Source organism: Ictalurus punctatus, chromosome 20 (genome assembly GCF_001660625.3).
Source record: "Ictalurus punctatus breed USDA103 chromosome 20, Coco_2.0, whole genome shotgun sequence".
Taxonomy (NCBI): Eukaryota; Metazoa; Chordata; class Actinopteri; order Siluriformes; family Ictaluridae; genus Ictalurus; species Ictalurus punctatus.
The window spans coordinates 1,297,088-1,312,717 of NC_030435.2; the positions used below are offsets into that span (position 1 = coordinate 1,297,088).

Below are 15,630 nucleotides of genomic sequence, written 5' to 3' on the forward strand. Positions count from 1 at the left end.
AGAGAAATCACGTCAGATCTTTTTTTTCCTTTGCTGGAATTTCACATTTTTCTTTAAAATCTTCAGTCTAACAGAGGCCTGGAGCTTTTGTGTCAAAATACATTGATATTTCGAGCTACCCATGATCCTCTATCCTCTATCGTGACTAGCGCCTCAATCCCAGCTAAAGACGAGCAGCTCCGTAGCATGATGCCGCCACCACCATGCTTCGCCGTGTGCTAAAACACACCTTTTACAATCGTTAGCATAAATTTCCATCTTTACACATTTCGCCACATGGTTTGAGTTGATTATGCGTATGTTTTGGTAAATTTATTCATGATATTCATGAGAAAGGGCTCCCATTTAGCGACCCTACACCACAGCCCTTGAATACGTAAGAATACAAGATATCGTTGGAGGGAGAGACTATTAAGGAGGGACGGAGAGACTATTAAGGACCGCACACGGGATTTCATTACGCCGCTGTGTCGTGCACTAACCGCTGGTGTGTTATTGTGTGTTATTGTGTTCCGTTGTCTCACACGAACACGGGCTCATGTGCAGTGGTGAAATATTAAAAACAGAGCGCAGACAGCCAGTGTGTACCGAAATCACTGCGGTGTCCTTTGTGTCCTCTTTATGAAATATTCATCCAGAAACAAATACTGTCAATAACACTGTCATGCTCTGAAGATCAACAACGTCTCACGTTCACCTGAGGAAAAAAAATAAACACCCTAAAAACAAACTGCCGCGGCGTGTCGGATCCGCCGGAACGCTCCAGAAGTGTTGCACTATGGGTGTGAAAGGCTGCTTCAAAATTGTAAAAGCGTGTGTGTGTGTGTGTGTGTGTGTGTGTGTGTGTGTGTGTGTGTGTGTGAGTGTATAAAGACCTGATGGGACTGTGCCCTGTGTCGGGGTCGTGAGCATTCACCACTCCGATGGTGTTCCCTGCAGCTCCCTCTCGCGTCTCCATGCTGTACTCCGAGCTGCTGAAGATCGGCGCTTCCTCCACGTCCATCACGCCGAGCTTCACCACGGCCAAGTCGCTGTGTGATCCGCCCTGCAGGAACCCAGCGTCCATGTGCGGGTCCGACGCCGACACTTTAAAACTGTACGCCTTCCTGCTTTCATAATCCAGCGGCTGGATCAGAGGAACACGGCGGAAAGTTAAAAAAAAAAAAAACACCGTGTTACAGTCAAGTGTATAAAAGGTGTCACAAGTATTTAAGAAAGGGTAACGCCAGAAGTAAATAAAGTGTAAGTAAAGAGGAACATCCCCTCACGCAATCTGCGATCGATTAGCGACCGACGCTAATCTGAATAAATGTAGAAGTAAAACAAGCAGCTTATCAACTGAAGCACGCTGGAGCTCTTTACACGATGAAGTTACGCCGAATGACGTCGCGATTGACGCTCCATGCATAAACCCCGCCCCTAATCCTGACCTAAACCTGTCTTAAGTTTCCAAAAGCGTTCCTGAGGTTTCATGGCGTCGTGTCTGACAGGAAACGGTGGCGAGATATCAGAGAGACCGAACACAGTGTCAGTGCTTCACATCTCTCCGGGTCTGGGTGTTGTACGTTTCAGATCCTGTCGAATCCACATAAAAGCGCAGCGTTTTCTCTCGTCTCTGTGCCGCGTGGCACCAGGGCATCTCTTCCTCCGCTTTCCGGTCTCCACTTCCTCTCTTATCTCGGCAGGAGCGTTCTGTTCCTCAAGCTCGCACTGTTGCATCATGACATGAACGAACCGAGCCGCGTTTCAAATTCCAGTCATGCTGTCAGAAGCTGCATCCGATTCTCCACGCTTCCTACCTTCCACTTACAGGCTGCGTGTCGGTCACGCTGAGCTGTGAGCGCTACTGTTTAAACCCACACCATGCCTGGTGTTTATCACACCTCAGCGCTGACGAATTCTGCATTCCGATCGGTCGGAAGGGGTGCGCTCATTTTCTCCCGGTTCACAGGATAACACTAACGCGCTCGCTCTAAGGCGTTATCGTTTCTATAGCGACAGCTCGTTCGCAGGGGTTCGGACGGCAGACGCGTCACGTGAACGCTTTATTTCTTTTCTTAAAACAGTGTGTAAAGTCGGGAGATGTTTACTTAACATTTACGGAAGGAGTCTCCGGTGTCAGCGCGGTGTAACTGTCAGAGGTACAGCTGTAGCGCTCGGTTTTGGGACATGTTCATGACCGAGGAGTTTACGCTCGTTTCGAGAACATTAAATGTTAACTATGAACAGATAAACGTGTGACGTGTCGATCTTTAACAGATAACATTCCCGAGGTGCAAGAGGAATAAAACACTTACAGGAAGTACAGGAAGGTAACAGGAAGTCTTCATCACAACACACCCTCGCTGATGAGTTTATTTCATTTCTTCTTATTTTGGCGGCCGACCTCACGTCTGACCTCACGTCTGACCTCACGTCTGACCTCACGTCTCCAGAGCGTTCCTAACGTTCTCTGCAAAACTATATTTGACTTCTTCTTTTATATATATATATATATATATATAAAATATATTTCTCGGCAGGTCTGTGGAAATCTTCACCGCCAGCTTCCCATCATCACGTCATCCAAGCTGTGACTGATCCTCAGCATGAACAGTGACCAGAAGCTTGCGAGAAGGTTCCACAGAGGACCGCAGCCAACCGTGAGTTCCTCGGCCTTTATTAAATATAAAACGCGCTTCAATCGGCTCTGATTGGGGGTCGATCGTTTATTCATGGCGTGTTGTGTAAGAGCTAACTCGCGGGATGTGCGTCCTTTTCAAGTCCTATAAACACACCGCATTAAAACCCGAACTGCGCTGCAGCTGAAGTGCTTCTGAAGGCATATTAAATCAATCACACGTGGACAGCTGCGTGAGGGATGTCGTATAACGGCGACGGTGGACGGATTTTTATTTTCTTGTCCATGATGGAATGAATATCCAAGAAAATATTTAACATGAGGAATATCCACCTTCAGAGAGGAATAAGTAAACACATCTTTTTAAAAGACGTGCCTTAAAGTTTGAAGTTGCGTGCTAGAATTATTTGCCAGATTATATTTGTAATAAAACACGTACAAGACAGAGTTCAGGAAACGAACACATCTCGACCGATCTCTTTCACGTATCCCAGATACAAATGTTATTCTTGTTTGAGACACCCTCTTCTGGGTCTGGACAGAAAAAAAAAAAAAAAAAAAAAGAACACGTGATGCGCACGTCTCAGGTTGTGTCACGTCAGCCTTCGCCACTGACCGCTCAAGTATCTGTCATGGTACTACAAGAGAACAGCGATGCGTGACTCACATGTGATTATACGGCTCGTGAAAAACACCCACACACACTTTCTTCTAAATCCCATGCACTTTTCCGCCAAGTGCCGACGCGCCCGAGTGTCATTAAAATGCATATGAAGGCATTATGGGATGAAACGAAGCCTTTTTTTCCCACTTCGAGCGGATGAAACAAACATATATTTCAGAAGTCTTCCACCGATGAATTAATCACACGGAATAATCTCGCCGTTCAGAAGTCAAGAAAGAGTTATAGCTCTATCTATGAGGGGCGGAGTTTCGAACCTTGGACTTGGACCTTGCCGTTTTTCCCGCGCCACCCTCTTACATGTTCGTGACCACAACGCGTCACGCTAAAAACGCATGTTCTCGACTGGAAATACACTCAGAAATACGGAGGAATAACTTTCGAGGCTAATATCAAATACGCAAATATGACCCAGCTAATTAGATGCGTATTTATGCATTTCGGTGCGTATTATGACTTAAAGTGGGAAGTAAGTGTAAGTGCTCAGTCAGCTTATCCTTCAAACCATGTGCACGTTCAAAGCACAATATATCCATCCATCCATCCATCCATCCATCCATCTCCTATACCGCTTTATCCTTTATCCAGGGAAACCTGGAGTCTATCGCAGGGAGCATGGGGCACGAGGCGGGGTACACCCTGGACAGGGTGCCGATCCATCGCAGGGCACAATCACACACACACACTCACACACACATTCATACACTGGGGGAGGAAACCGGAGTACCCGGAGGAAACCCCCGCAGCACGGGGAGAACACGCAAACTCCGCACACACAGGGCCACGGTGGGAATCGAACCCCCGACCCTGGAGGTGTGAGGCGAACGTGCCGACCATAACCCGGCTCTGAATATGAGTAACTTTCCCAGTGTAAATACTGCAGTAAAGTTTGGGCAGAATACGCTCCCGGTACTGTTTATCGTCTCTTCTACACCTGTATACTCTAACGGATTATAATCGTACCATCCAGAACACAACAAGTTCCCTTTCGAGTTCTTCCTCGTACGTCCCCTTCTTTCCTCCCCGTCGCCGTCTCCGGCTCGTTCGTTAGCGATCTAAATCTCCATCCGGATTCCCGTGAAGCTGCTTTCAGCGAACACGCGTCCTGTTCTCACTGGGAATCAGACGTACGTCTACGGACTCGATCTGCAATTCGATGCCGCCGACACGTTGCCGGGCTTTAATTCAGTCTTTGCATTAATTACCGTTTAGCCATGAATCCATAATTCGGCTAATTGTTACTCACAAAAGCTCGTTCAGGTCTGTGTCTGTTTTATTCTTTTTTTATATAAAGCAAGCATGTTAAGCGATTGGGTTTGGATATGATGGAGCGCTAATGAGGCAGAAAATTAAAAAAAGGTGCAAATCCTAATAAACTCAGGTGTCAGAGAGGGGGGGGGAAACCCCACTGCTGATCGGATTTATCTCCCTCTCGCGTTTTTCGACAGCCAGTGTTACATACTCGCTCACGGAAAAGCATTAGACTGACACGTTATTCATTAAATCAAAGCAGGGAGCTCATTTGATTTAATGTCAGCAGGAGCGCTTTATAGCCGAAATACGTTAAGCTTTCATAATACGTTAGTAAGATAAACGACGGACTGTAAATCAATCCTCGATTCTGAAGGATTTGTGGAGGTGGATCAGATCTGTGAGCTCGGTTGATCAGATCTGAATAATAAAGTGTGAAAGAGAGCTGTATGTTATGGTAACCGCTGTGCACGCACAGGATATCTAACAATTTTCTGTCCCACCTCCTTTTATAGCTGCAACCTGATTCCCTAAAGCAAGGAGACACCCCAGAATGCACTGCTTCAGCATTTCCCCAAGGTGCCCATGCAAAAAAAAAAAAAAAAAACACGGGGAAAAAAAGGACCGTGGTTCTGTCATTGACCCTGTTCTCAGTCCTCAGCCCCACGGTGAGGATTTCTCATTCTCATATTCATTTTCCTGGCTTGTTTTTTTTTTTTTGTTTTTTTTTTGGGTCAGCAGATATGCTTCTGCAGAGTCAGGACTGGGTGACTTTGTTCTCCAGATGCTCTGGAGTTTGAGTGCAGCTTGGGGAATACAAGTGGAAAAATAAAATTCAACCAGAACAGTGCAGGTACAGTAGGAAGAGACACAGAGGACGAGACGAAACACATTCTGCAACATTATAATAATCAGAATTATTAGAATAGATACTGGGTGAGCACGTTCGCCTCACACCTCCAGGGTCGGGGGTTCGATTTCCACCGTGGCCCTGTGTGTGCGGAGTTTGCGTGTTCTCCCCGTGCTGCGGGGGTTTCCTCTGGGTACTCCGGTTTCCTCCCCCAGTCCAAACACATGCACGGTAGGCTGATTGGCGTGTTCAAAGTGTCCGTAGTGTATGAATGGGTGTGTGAGTGTGTGTGTGATTGTGCCCTGTAATGGACTGGCACCCTGTCCAGGGTGTACGCCGCCTCGTGCCCCATGCTCCCTGGGATAGACTCCAGGTTCCCCGCGACCCTGAAAAGGATAAAGCGGTGTAGAAGATGGATGCATGGATGGATGGATGGATAATAGATACTGATATTTTTGTGTAATTGCGTAATTGCGTATGCACTTTTTTGCTTTCCGTTCCTTACTTCACCTACCCCGAGCTCCTCCGCACTGCAGATATGTGAGAACTTTGTATCTGGAGTGAGAGCCTGAGAGTCTCAAACAGTCATCACGGAGCCACAGAACCCCACTGAGCTAAACCGCAGTAATGATGAAGCGATCCATCTCTCTGGAGAACGAGTGCACTCCAGCCTCGTCCTCGAGCTTTTACCGAAGCACTTACACGCGTACGTGCCCGGCGACGTGAGTGGGCTCTGTTAGATGATGTGCGGGGGATTTCTACTTGTCACATCGCATCAAGAGGTAGTAGAGCTGATCGCCGAGCAACAATTTATTTATTCATGCTTTTCTGAAGTCCAAAAAAGACAGACCACTTCTTTTTCTTTTTTTCCCCGAAACCACACGTTTGTGTCGTTTTCAAGAGCTTGTGCGTCTGCGCGTTTTTGTGCGTCCGGGTGTCGGTTTGTCCTGAGGAAAGTTGTAACCTCCAGTAAGGAGATGATGGATCTGATTTTTGATTGGAGTGGGCAGTGCGTAGAAAATAACAGTTTTATGGCTGGTAATGCATTATTCACGGGGTTTGGGGAGGACGGTGGGCTGTAATAATAGGCGCTCACCCTCGGGGCGAAAGCAGACGTGTGTAAAATATGTTGGGGTAAAGAAGCACAACGCGCCGTTAGCGCTGTACAAGTCAGCATAAAAATGAGTTTTTTAATTACGCAATATAATCAGGAACGTTAAATAAGCTCGGCAGCTACCTGAACACAACTTAGCAAGCCTGAGCTTTGATGAGCTAGCATTTATATTTGTAAATGAGATAATCCATCCATCCATCCGTCTTCTATACCGCTTATCCTTTTCAGGGTCACGGGGAACCTGGAACCTGTCCCAAGGAGCATCGGGCACAAGGCGGGGTACACCCTGGACAGGGTGCCAGTCCATTGCAGGGCACAATCACACACACACTCACACACCCGTTCATACACTACGGACACTTTGGACACGCCGATCAGACTACCACGCATGTGTTTGGACTGGTGGAGGAAACCGGAGTACCCGGAGGAAACCCCCGCAGCACGGGGAGAACATGCGAACCCCACACACACAGGGCCACAGTGGGAACCCACAACCCTGGAGGTGAGAGGCGAACGTGCCAACCACTAAACCACCGTGCGCCATTAAAATTTTTTATTGCACAATTTAGAGTAACAGCAAGTTATTATTATTATTATTATTATTATTATTATTATTATTATTATTATTATCATTATTATTATTATCACAGAATTTCTCACTGCACGCTATGCCAACCCTAATCCTTGCATATTTATTTGCTTCTTGGAGTTCTTAAAAAAAAAAAAAAAAAAAAAAGGTCAAAAATTTGTTTACTTTTTTGTTTACTTTGTATCGCTCAGCCATCTGTTGATACAATTTTCCTTCTTTATTTAAGTGCTTTATACATTTTCGATGATAAATTTCTTTCTTTTTTTAAAAAATTAAATGATCTTATATTTAAACATCTCGATTGTTTGGGAAAATAAATAATCATTTATTTGGTCTGATGGCATTATTTACATAAATAACACACCAAAAAAAAAAAAAAAAAATCTAATCTAATTCCTTTTCATTAGTTTTTTCTGGGTGTAACTAAAAATAAATAAATAAATAGAAATCAACGTAAGTTTTTTTATGAACCTTTTTAAGCACAACAATGCCCTCCTGCGTGTGTCGGTCGGTGTAGATGTCGAACATGGAGCCGCTGTCTCCTGGGACGATTCTGTACTCCACTACGGCATTCGTCCCCATGTCCAGATCGTGAGCTTTAATCTTCCCCACTGAGGAGCCCACCGGCGCCGATTCAGGGACTCGCAGGTGAAACACACCTATTCAGAGGAATAGAACAAATCAGCAGCAAACCTGTCACTCAGTAGAAGACTTAAAGAGGATCGCAGCGAGAGTCGGAGGCTGGAGGTAGTTAGTGCTCATTATCCACTAATCACTTCAGCAGCTCTGGTAGAGCGTACAGGCATCGCAATCACATTTGCAAATCCGACAAAGCTGTTTGTATTTGTGTCAGTGAGACCCCCGACTGGCTTAATCTTGGACAAGCGTGAATCCAACGCCCCGAAATGTGCCGGGTCGCTCTTTACAGCAGATCCTCGTTGCACGCAAAGCTGTTTCTCGTTAATTACAGCACTGAAGGATTGAAATAATTACTCACGGCCGCTTTCGATCCGTCAGCTCTCGTCCCTGCTGTTTGTACACAAAAGCACCTTTTTGGGATTCTCAGATAACGCTGGATTTAAAACTGATCGCCACTGGAATTGGAATCACTGGGAATGCCACGTAGTCTCATGGGTTTTCAACGAGGCGCTGCGGTGATTTATGGGATATATTGGGATATATAAGTGAAATGAATGGAAGCCGGTCATGGAAAACTAAAATGGCTTTGGAACTCTTCATAAAACTCAAATTAAAAGCCATAGGGTTAGAATGCCACGCACGGACACATTAATTAAAGTCTGAACTTCTACAGTCCTTGAGACTCACACTGAACGTTCTGAATTAAATCGTATGAATTAATTAACGGGTGACACGGAAGTCCAATAGTACTTCTTTAGGAATTTTAGCAGAGCACCATAAACATCAGACCACATTCCAACAGGCAGCCCATAAAAAAAATCAGTAAAGATCTAAGAGAAATCAATCTGCATTCCAATATTTCTGTGGCTATCTCATGCACTTCAGCAAGGATGGCATAGAAATCAGACGACATTCCGTAAAATTCCATTAAGAACTGCATAGAAATCCAACGACAGTCCGACACTCCAACGGCTAACTCGTTAAAACCCAGGAATTAAATTCCTCTATCATATCCCTCGAGTCCGAACCTTTCAGATTTTACAAACCGATATGTTCAGGGGGAAAATCCCCCATGACATAAACAAATCGGCGTTTAGAGCGTAAAGCTTTTTAAGGACACGTGGCGTAAACGTGATCGTGAAGTGGGCGGAGCTAAACCGTAAAAATCAACGTGGAAATTCAGTGGATAAAAAAAACAAACAAGTGAAATACACACATACAGGATCACGGGGTTTGAGAAGACATATTAGAGTCATCATTTCTACACGTAGCATGTTGCCTTTAGTATTTCCGGAGTGTGTGTACACGTGGTGACGTACTTTTAGCAAACCTCGGTGGATTATCGTTGACGTCAGTGAGGGTGATGTTGACGGTGGTGGTTCCAGCCAGACCCCCCAGCTGTCCGCCCATATCTTTGGCCTGGATCACGACCTGGTATGTCTCTTTGATCTCCCGGTCCATGTTGGGTAACGCAATCCTTATCACACCTGAGCACATGAGGAAGGATGCCGAGGGGGTGATAGAACGCAGGTAGGGTTGGTTAGTCAGGGAACAGTTTATTTAAATTAAATTTTCCTTTGATGGCTCAGCAGAGATGGAGAGATATAGTTTTTTTTTAATAGCTTTTCATTAATCAATGTCCCCAAGAGCCTCAACGTGAAAGGTGAGCGGTTGACATTCCGCTAAAGGCTAATCAACTGTAATAGTTTCTCTCTCACAGGGCGCACCTTTTGATCAGAAAAACGCAGCTCGACAAAATGCCAACGTGAGACGCGGAAAGAGAGAAATGTTTATTTCTAGACTCGGAGGTTGGAAGATTATCAGAAACCTCATGCAGGCTTTCCATCTCACACCTTTATGACTTATTAACATCAAGCAGCTAAACACTATAATTACATTCCCGAATTATAGACAGACACAGATACGGCACTCGTTTTACGAGGTCGTGATGTGGATCGGTACGTACCGGTTTTGGGTTCTACTGAGAAGTAAGGCTGCCCGTGTAGGACACTGTAAACGATCTGGGCGCTGTTTCCGTACGTGGGATCGTCCGCATCGGTGGCTGTGACTCGCGTCACATACGTGCCTGTACACACACACACACACACACACACACACACACACACACGCACACACGCGCGCGCTAACGTTCATTAGGAATCATTTGCAACTTGTGTATTTATCAAACATCTGGGTAATCAGCACTTTACATCTGATCGCGTGGCGCAAAATCGTCTCCGGATCGCAAACGAGCGTCCGTACCGTGTATTTGTTCATGTTTCAACTTCATAGACGTGAAATAAAATGAAAGATGGTTTGTGAGAAATATCGGTGAGGTTATATACTACTGTACACACAGTACAGCGTGAACAAGTAATACCGTGCTTGTCTTAATAATTAACGATGGCTTTAGACGTCTAGAAATCGTTCTTGAGCCGTTCGTAACTGGAACAACACATCAATAAAGGAGTCACTGCAAAATAAATGAAACGTTATTAGAAATCAATGCAGATTTCATTAACTATGGAAACCTGTATAGGAAGTATTAATTAAATACAACTTTTATAATAAAGTTGTTAACCTGACACTTAAATGTGAATACATTTATTTAACGTTTAATGAATTTAAGAATATTAAATGAAGCAGATTTAATAGTTGGGTTGTGAAATGAGTGATTATAAACCGTTTATTTGCCCAATCTTAAATTAAACTGTTACCAAACTCTGCACCGGGCCGAGTTCGTAACTACGATGAATGTTGAAAATTTGGTTGAAAGGCTATTAACGGCACACATAAATAATAGATAAAATGGTATAAAGTCATATTAAAACCGGACTCGCTTTCCATACGGAGGCGGTCGATGTGATTACGGAGGAGTATCTATTTATGTAACTTTTTTTTTTTTTTTTTTCATTTTTATGCACAGTGCTTTCCTGCATCTGGAAAGATTACTCTGTATTTTACCTTCTATAAAATGAGCAGTGGAAATAAAATGAGCTCCAGGTAATATATATCCCATCTGAACTGACATGATGGAAATATTCCATCACATTCTGTGGGAAAAGAAGTTTTGAGCTTTATATTTTATATATATATATATATATATATATATATATATATATATATATATATATATATATATATATATATATATATATATATATATATATACTGTATATATAATCTTCAGTGTATAGATTTGTGATTTATAAGCTACAGAGAACGCTTATCTCATGTGAATCAATCATAATTTCTACATAATTACTTCCTCTGGGAGGAACTTAGGAAGTCCTTAAATGTTATTCCACCTGAATGGTATTTCAAACCGTATTTCAATAAATGCAACTGCAATGAAAATCCTCACATCAGTTAATTGCGTGCTTCCAGTCTCAGCAATTTCCCAGTTTAATATTTATTTAGCAATATTTAAGCAGATTGTTTTGCCAGTTGGGAATGTGCAGACATATTCCCTGAAAATACTGCCGATATAAAACGGGAAATTGCTGAGCTTGGAAGATTGCACACGGAAGGATGAAAAGATCATCGTGATATCAGCACCAATAGAACATCTGTATTTCTGTAACATGCACATAAACATCCATCCATTTTCCAGAACGCTTATCCTATATATGGTTGCAGGGGAGCCTGGACCCTAATAGGATGGGGGTGGATTGGGACACTCTGGACAGGGTGCCAAGCTATCGCAGGGCACAAATGCATACACATTCACACACTAGGGATGCCAATCAACCTACAATGCATGTCTTTGGACTGGGGGAGGGGGGGCCGGAGAACCCGGAGGAATCCCCCAGAGCACGGGGAGAACATTCAAACTCCACGCACACAGGGCGGAGGCGGGATTTGAGTCCGCAACCCCGGGTGTGCGAGGCAAATGCGCTACCCTCTAAGCCACCACGCGCCTCTGTACATAAACATAATGTATTTTAATATGACAGCGTTGGTAAATAAATAAAAAATAAAACATCTTGCTTAGGAACAACTATAGATTTATCACGTGAACATTCGTGCGGTTTGGAGCTTAGCGAATACTTTCAGCTGAAAATAAAACACATTCAAAAGCATTTTTGAACCTAATCCGGTCTCCGAACGCTTAGAAACGTCAGTTAAACCATTCATCAAGTACGCATTGAAGATGGGTCGCTAGTCTGACAGTTTTGAATTTGGACGTGAATTTGAAGTAAGGGTCTGTCGAGCGGTAAAACAGATTATCGTACGCTAGAGTTTTGCTAACGGGAATGTCACGATCTCGATGCCCCTGTTCTCAAAACATCTCTTCACCCTGACAGACCCTTATAATACTACACTCACAAATTGCTACTGAAAATACATTAACGTGCGCGTACGACCAATAAGGCATGGAGCTCGGTTGCCAGAGGACTGCTCACGGGGGAAATGAAGGAGCGGGTCAATAACGAAGCTCCAGGTCAATTCTCTGCGAAAGAGAGTGACACAAGCAGCTGCTGCAGAGCGGTCAATGAGAGGACGTCTTGAAGAATCAGCCCCCTCATTAATATTTAACAACAAATCATCGCATTATGGACCGCAGTGTTGGTTTAAAAAGAAATACCGAATATTGTCATATTTTATAACCGATATCGGTTTATTTATCCTATTTGATTTAGCCATAACTATTAGCCAGGTCTGCTAGCAAACTAGCTGACATTATAGGCAAGGTCTGGTAGCCTTAATGTTAGCTTTCACACCCCTATCATGTGATAGAAGGATGCCAAAGTACCCGCAAAAAACTAAATGATTAGCCTCGGCCTTGAATCGTATATTTTCCATTGCAACTGCTGCCGAGCGAATGCTACAACAAAATAAAAAGAAAATCGAAAGAATTGAATAGATACATCTTGTCATAAAACCCCAAATATTTGGGTTCTGTAGACAGCAGGAGCTAAATTAAATGCTTATGGGGAATGTCTACTTTTAAGATTAAAGCCTGAAGGATTAGACATGAGTCATATCTTTTGAAATAAGCCATATCTGTTGTAATGAAAAAAAAAAAAAATATGGAGGACAGAACACAGTGGCCAAATCCTATCACTTTACAAAGTTGTCTCGGGGCAGAAATTCTGAAGAACTAAATCTTTGTGTGCTTCATCATCAAGAACAAATATGCCGTGCCAAAACAAAGAGACTCTGCCAAATGGTATCTGAAGAAATGTAAATAGTAAATCTTTGCAAATAATTGAATCTAGTCTTCAATGGTGTCTCGAAGGAAAAACAATTGATCTATATGAGGATTTTACACACCGTGTGTAGGAGGAACAGGAACTTGGCCTTTAAAATATCTGTGGGGGGAAAAAAAGCCATGCTGTAGCAAGGAAATTAAAATATTAGTCGAAAGAGTAGCGCATTCACTACGCGGTCGATGGCACCCCAAAGGAATAAACCATTAAGGTATTTTATATGAGATCCTCTGACACTGGTAATGTGTAGGAGGAACAGGACTGAGAGCAGTTTCCAAACTATGACTCATTACTCTGATTCTGACTACAGGGCAATGTATGAAATCCTTCTCTCTTTTTTCTCGTCCTTGCCTTTCTTTTCTCTTTTTTGTGAACCTTGTTGTTGTTGTTTACCTTATTCTCTAAGAAGGTTTTTACCATAGTTCTGTGGGGTAAGAAATGGAGAACCAAGATAAATGAATAAATGAATAAATTATCTATCTAAGATCAAACGTTTAAAAGATGGATTCTGGCAGTAGTTTGGATATGGGGGAATTTTGTGATGCATGTTAGGGGAGCAAATTGGGTAGGTTGTGATTTATACAGATTGCGAAGAAACTCAGCTTACCTACAGGTGACATCTCGGGGACACTAGCCACATATGGACCCTCCAGGAACTTGGGCTCGTTGTCGTTGATGTCCTGGACCTTGATGACGAACGTGGACTCTGGTTCGAGGGCTCTTCCTGTGAACACATCCATGGCCTGCGCCCTTAGCGTGTAGTTCGGCTTCTCCTCGCGGTCCAGACTCCTCAAGGCATGGATGTCTCCTGTGCTGGGCTCGATGGTGAAAATGGTACCGACTCCTTCTCCAGACAGCGTGTACTTCACCAAGTTATCTCCTCGATCCAGGTCACTGTGTAGCTGCAAGGTTCATCATAATGAGACACTTGAGCGGAAATCACATTATGCCGATGGGGAGAAGTAGGACGAAAAAGTGCTCACGGCTAAGAGTAAGCAGATTCATGAGCTGGCCAAGGCTCATCAGGCACAAGGATCATCATAGGATTCTGTCCTCGACCATCATTTGAGCAGTCGAGATGACGTTAAAGGAGCAAGTCAGAGACATTTAATTCAGGGCACTCTTGTGATTTTTTTTTGGAAAAAGCTCTCACAATAATATATCCCCACTGTCTGTGAAACTTCAACCAATCAGGAGGAAGTGCCTCCACTAACTTATCAGTCATGTTGCCTTTCGATGTAGAAAGTTCAGACTCCTCTGCTAGCATTACTGCTTTGAATACATTCATTCATTTATCTTCAGTAACAGCTTTATCCTGGTCAGGGTTATAGTAGAGTCCACACACACACACACACACACACACTCATTCATACCTAGGGACAACCTAGAGTACTCCAATCCACCCGGTGGAATGCTCTTTAGAGGTGAGAAGAACCTGGAGAACCTTAGGAAAGCCATGCAGACACTGGGAGAACATGGGAAAACACTCAGGATGAAACCAGAGACCCTGCAACTACGAAGCGACAACACTACCCACTTTTAATTCAGAACGCTTTTGTCATATTTGTCATAGTCCTTATAATAAAATGCCCCCAGACTCTGTAAACATAAGTAAGAAATAAATAACATACAATGTGGACAACATCCATGCAATCAGAAAGAAGTTCCCCCACTGAATTGTCAATAATGTTGCCTTTTAAATCAGAACGTTTAGACCCCCGGTCTTGCGTCATGTCGTCGTACGGAATAACGATGGTACGCATCGTATTTGTATAGACAACCAAATTGTCCATTCTAACATTGGTCCTCAATAGGTGCCGGTCAGGGTAGATCCAGAGCCATCCTGGGAACTCTGGGTGTGAATATGCCCTCGCCGGGATGCCAGTCCATTACAGTGCACCACGGACACACAATTATTCACAGTTACGGGCGACGTTAGCTATGAAGAGAATGCATCTTGCTATCTCTGAAGTGTGGGAATATCTCTCATAGAGACAAAGAGCCTAAAAGATCCGCCCACTGTCCCTTTTTCAACACGCGAATGAAGGAAAATATCCCATTCAGTAAAGCATAAAGGACTCCTGGATAAAGAATTCATTACTTAGCGCTCTGAGCTGACGTTATGGTACAAGATAATCCCCGAGTCATAACAGGGGTACAAAATGGGCTCCGTGTTCGGCTTTATCTATACGGTTAATCTTTTCTAAAGGACGTCATTAAGGTTCGCGTTACGAATGACAACAGGCCACCGTTCGATCTCCGTCCACACTGACGAAGACGTCAGCTGCCAGTGTGTTCTTGTGAGATGTTCCGAGGTTACACCGGCTTCAGTCTCTTAATGATGGTAGCGTGATGAATTTTCATTTTAAAGGTCACACAGAGAGAACAAATTGTCCCGCTGAGATAATCTATTCTTAGTGTAAAAGTCTGATCGCTCCTCATATGAAAGCAATTACTCACACGTTTTCATTTATATTCCGTAATCAACCGGTTTAACTCGTTCTGAGGGTTATCTCGATTCAGCAAACCCTCCAAATGTTTCTCCTCGCTTTTAAGCCTGATTTTTTCGCCTGATTCAGCCGAGTCTGTCCTGGCCGACCCTAGTTTATCGATTGTTAGAGCAATTAGAATCGACAGGTCTAATTTCTCACATCTCAATCAGAGCAAGTTGG

The 15,630-nt window shown here is 43.7% G+C and overlaps 1 protein-coding gene across 1 annotated transcript in view; it reads right to left on the reverse strand.

Annotated features, from left to right (window-relative positions):
- Window positions 1–15,630, reverse strand: part of cdh12a (cadherin 12, type 2a (N-cadherin 2)) — a 29,731-nt gene that overhangs the window by 9,098 nt on the left and 5,003 nt on the right. Inside the window, exons 2-6 of the mRNA XM_017495094.3 lie at window positions 13,566–13,860; window positions 9,712–9,831; window positions 9,065–9,232; window positions 7,578–7,765; window positions 876–1,126 (exon numbers count right to left, since the gene is read on the reverse strand). Of these exons, the coding sequence (XP_017350583.1) occupies window positions 876–1,126; window positions 7,578–7,765; window positions 9,065–9,232; window positions 9,712–9,831; window positions 13,566–13,860 (1,022 nt within the window). The remainder of the gene's footprint in view (window positions 1–875; window positions 1,127–7,577; window positions 7,766–9,064; window positions 9,233–9,711; window positions 9,832–13,565; window positions 13,861–15,630) is intronic.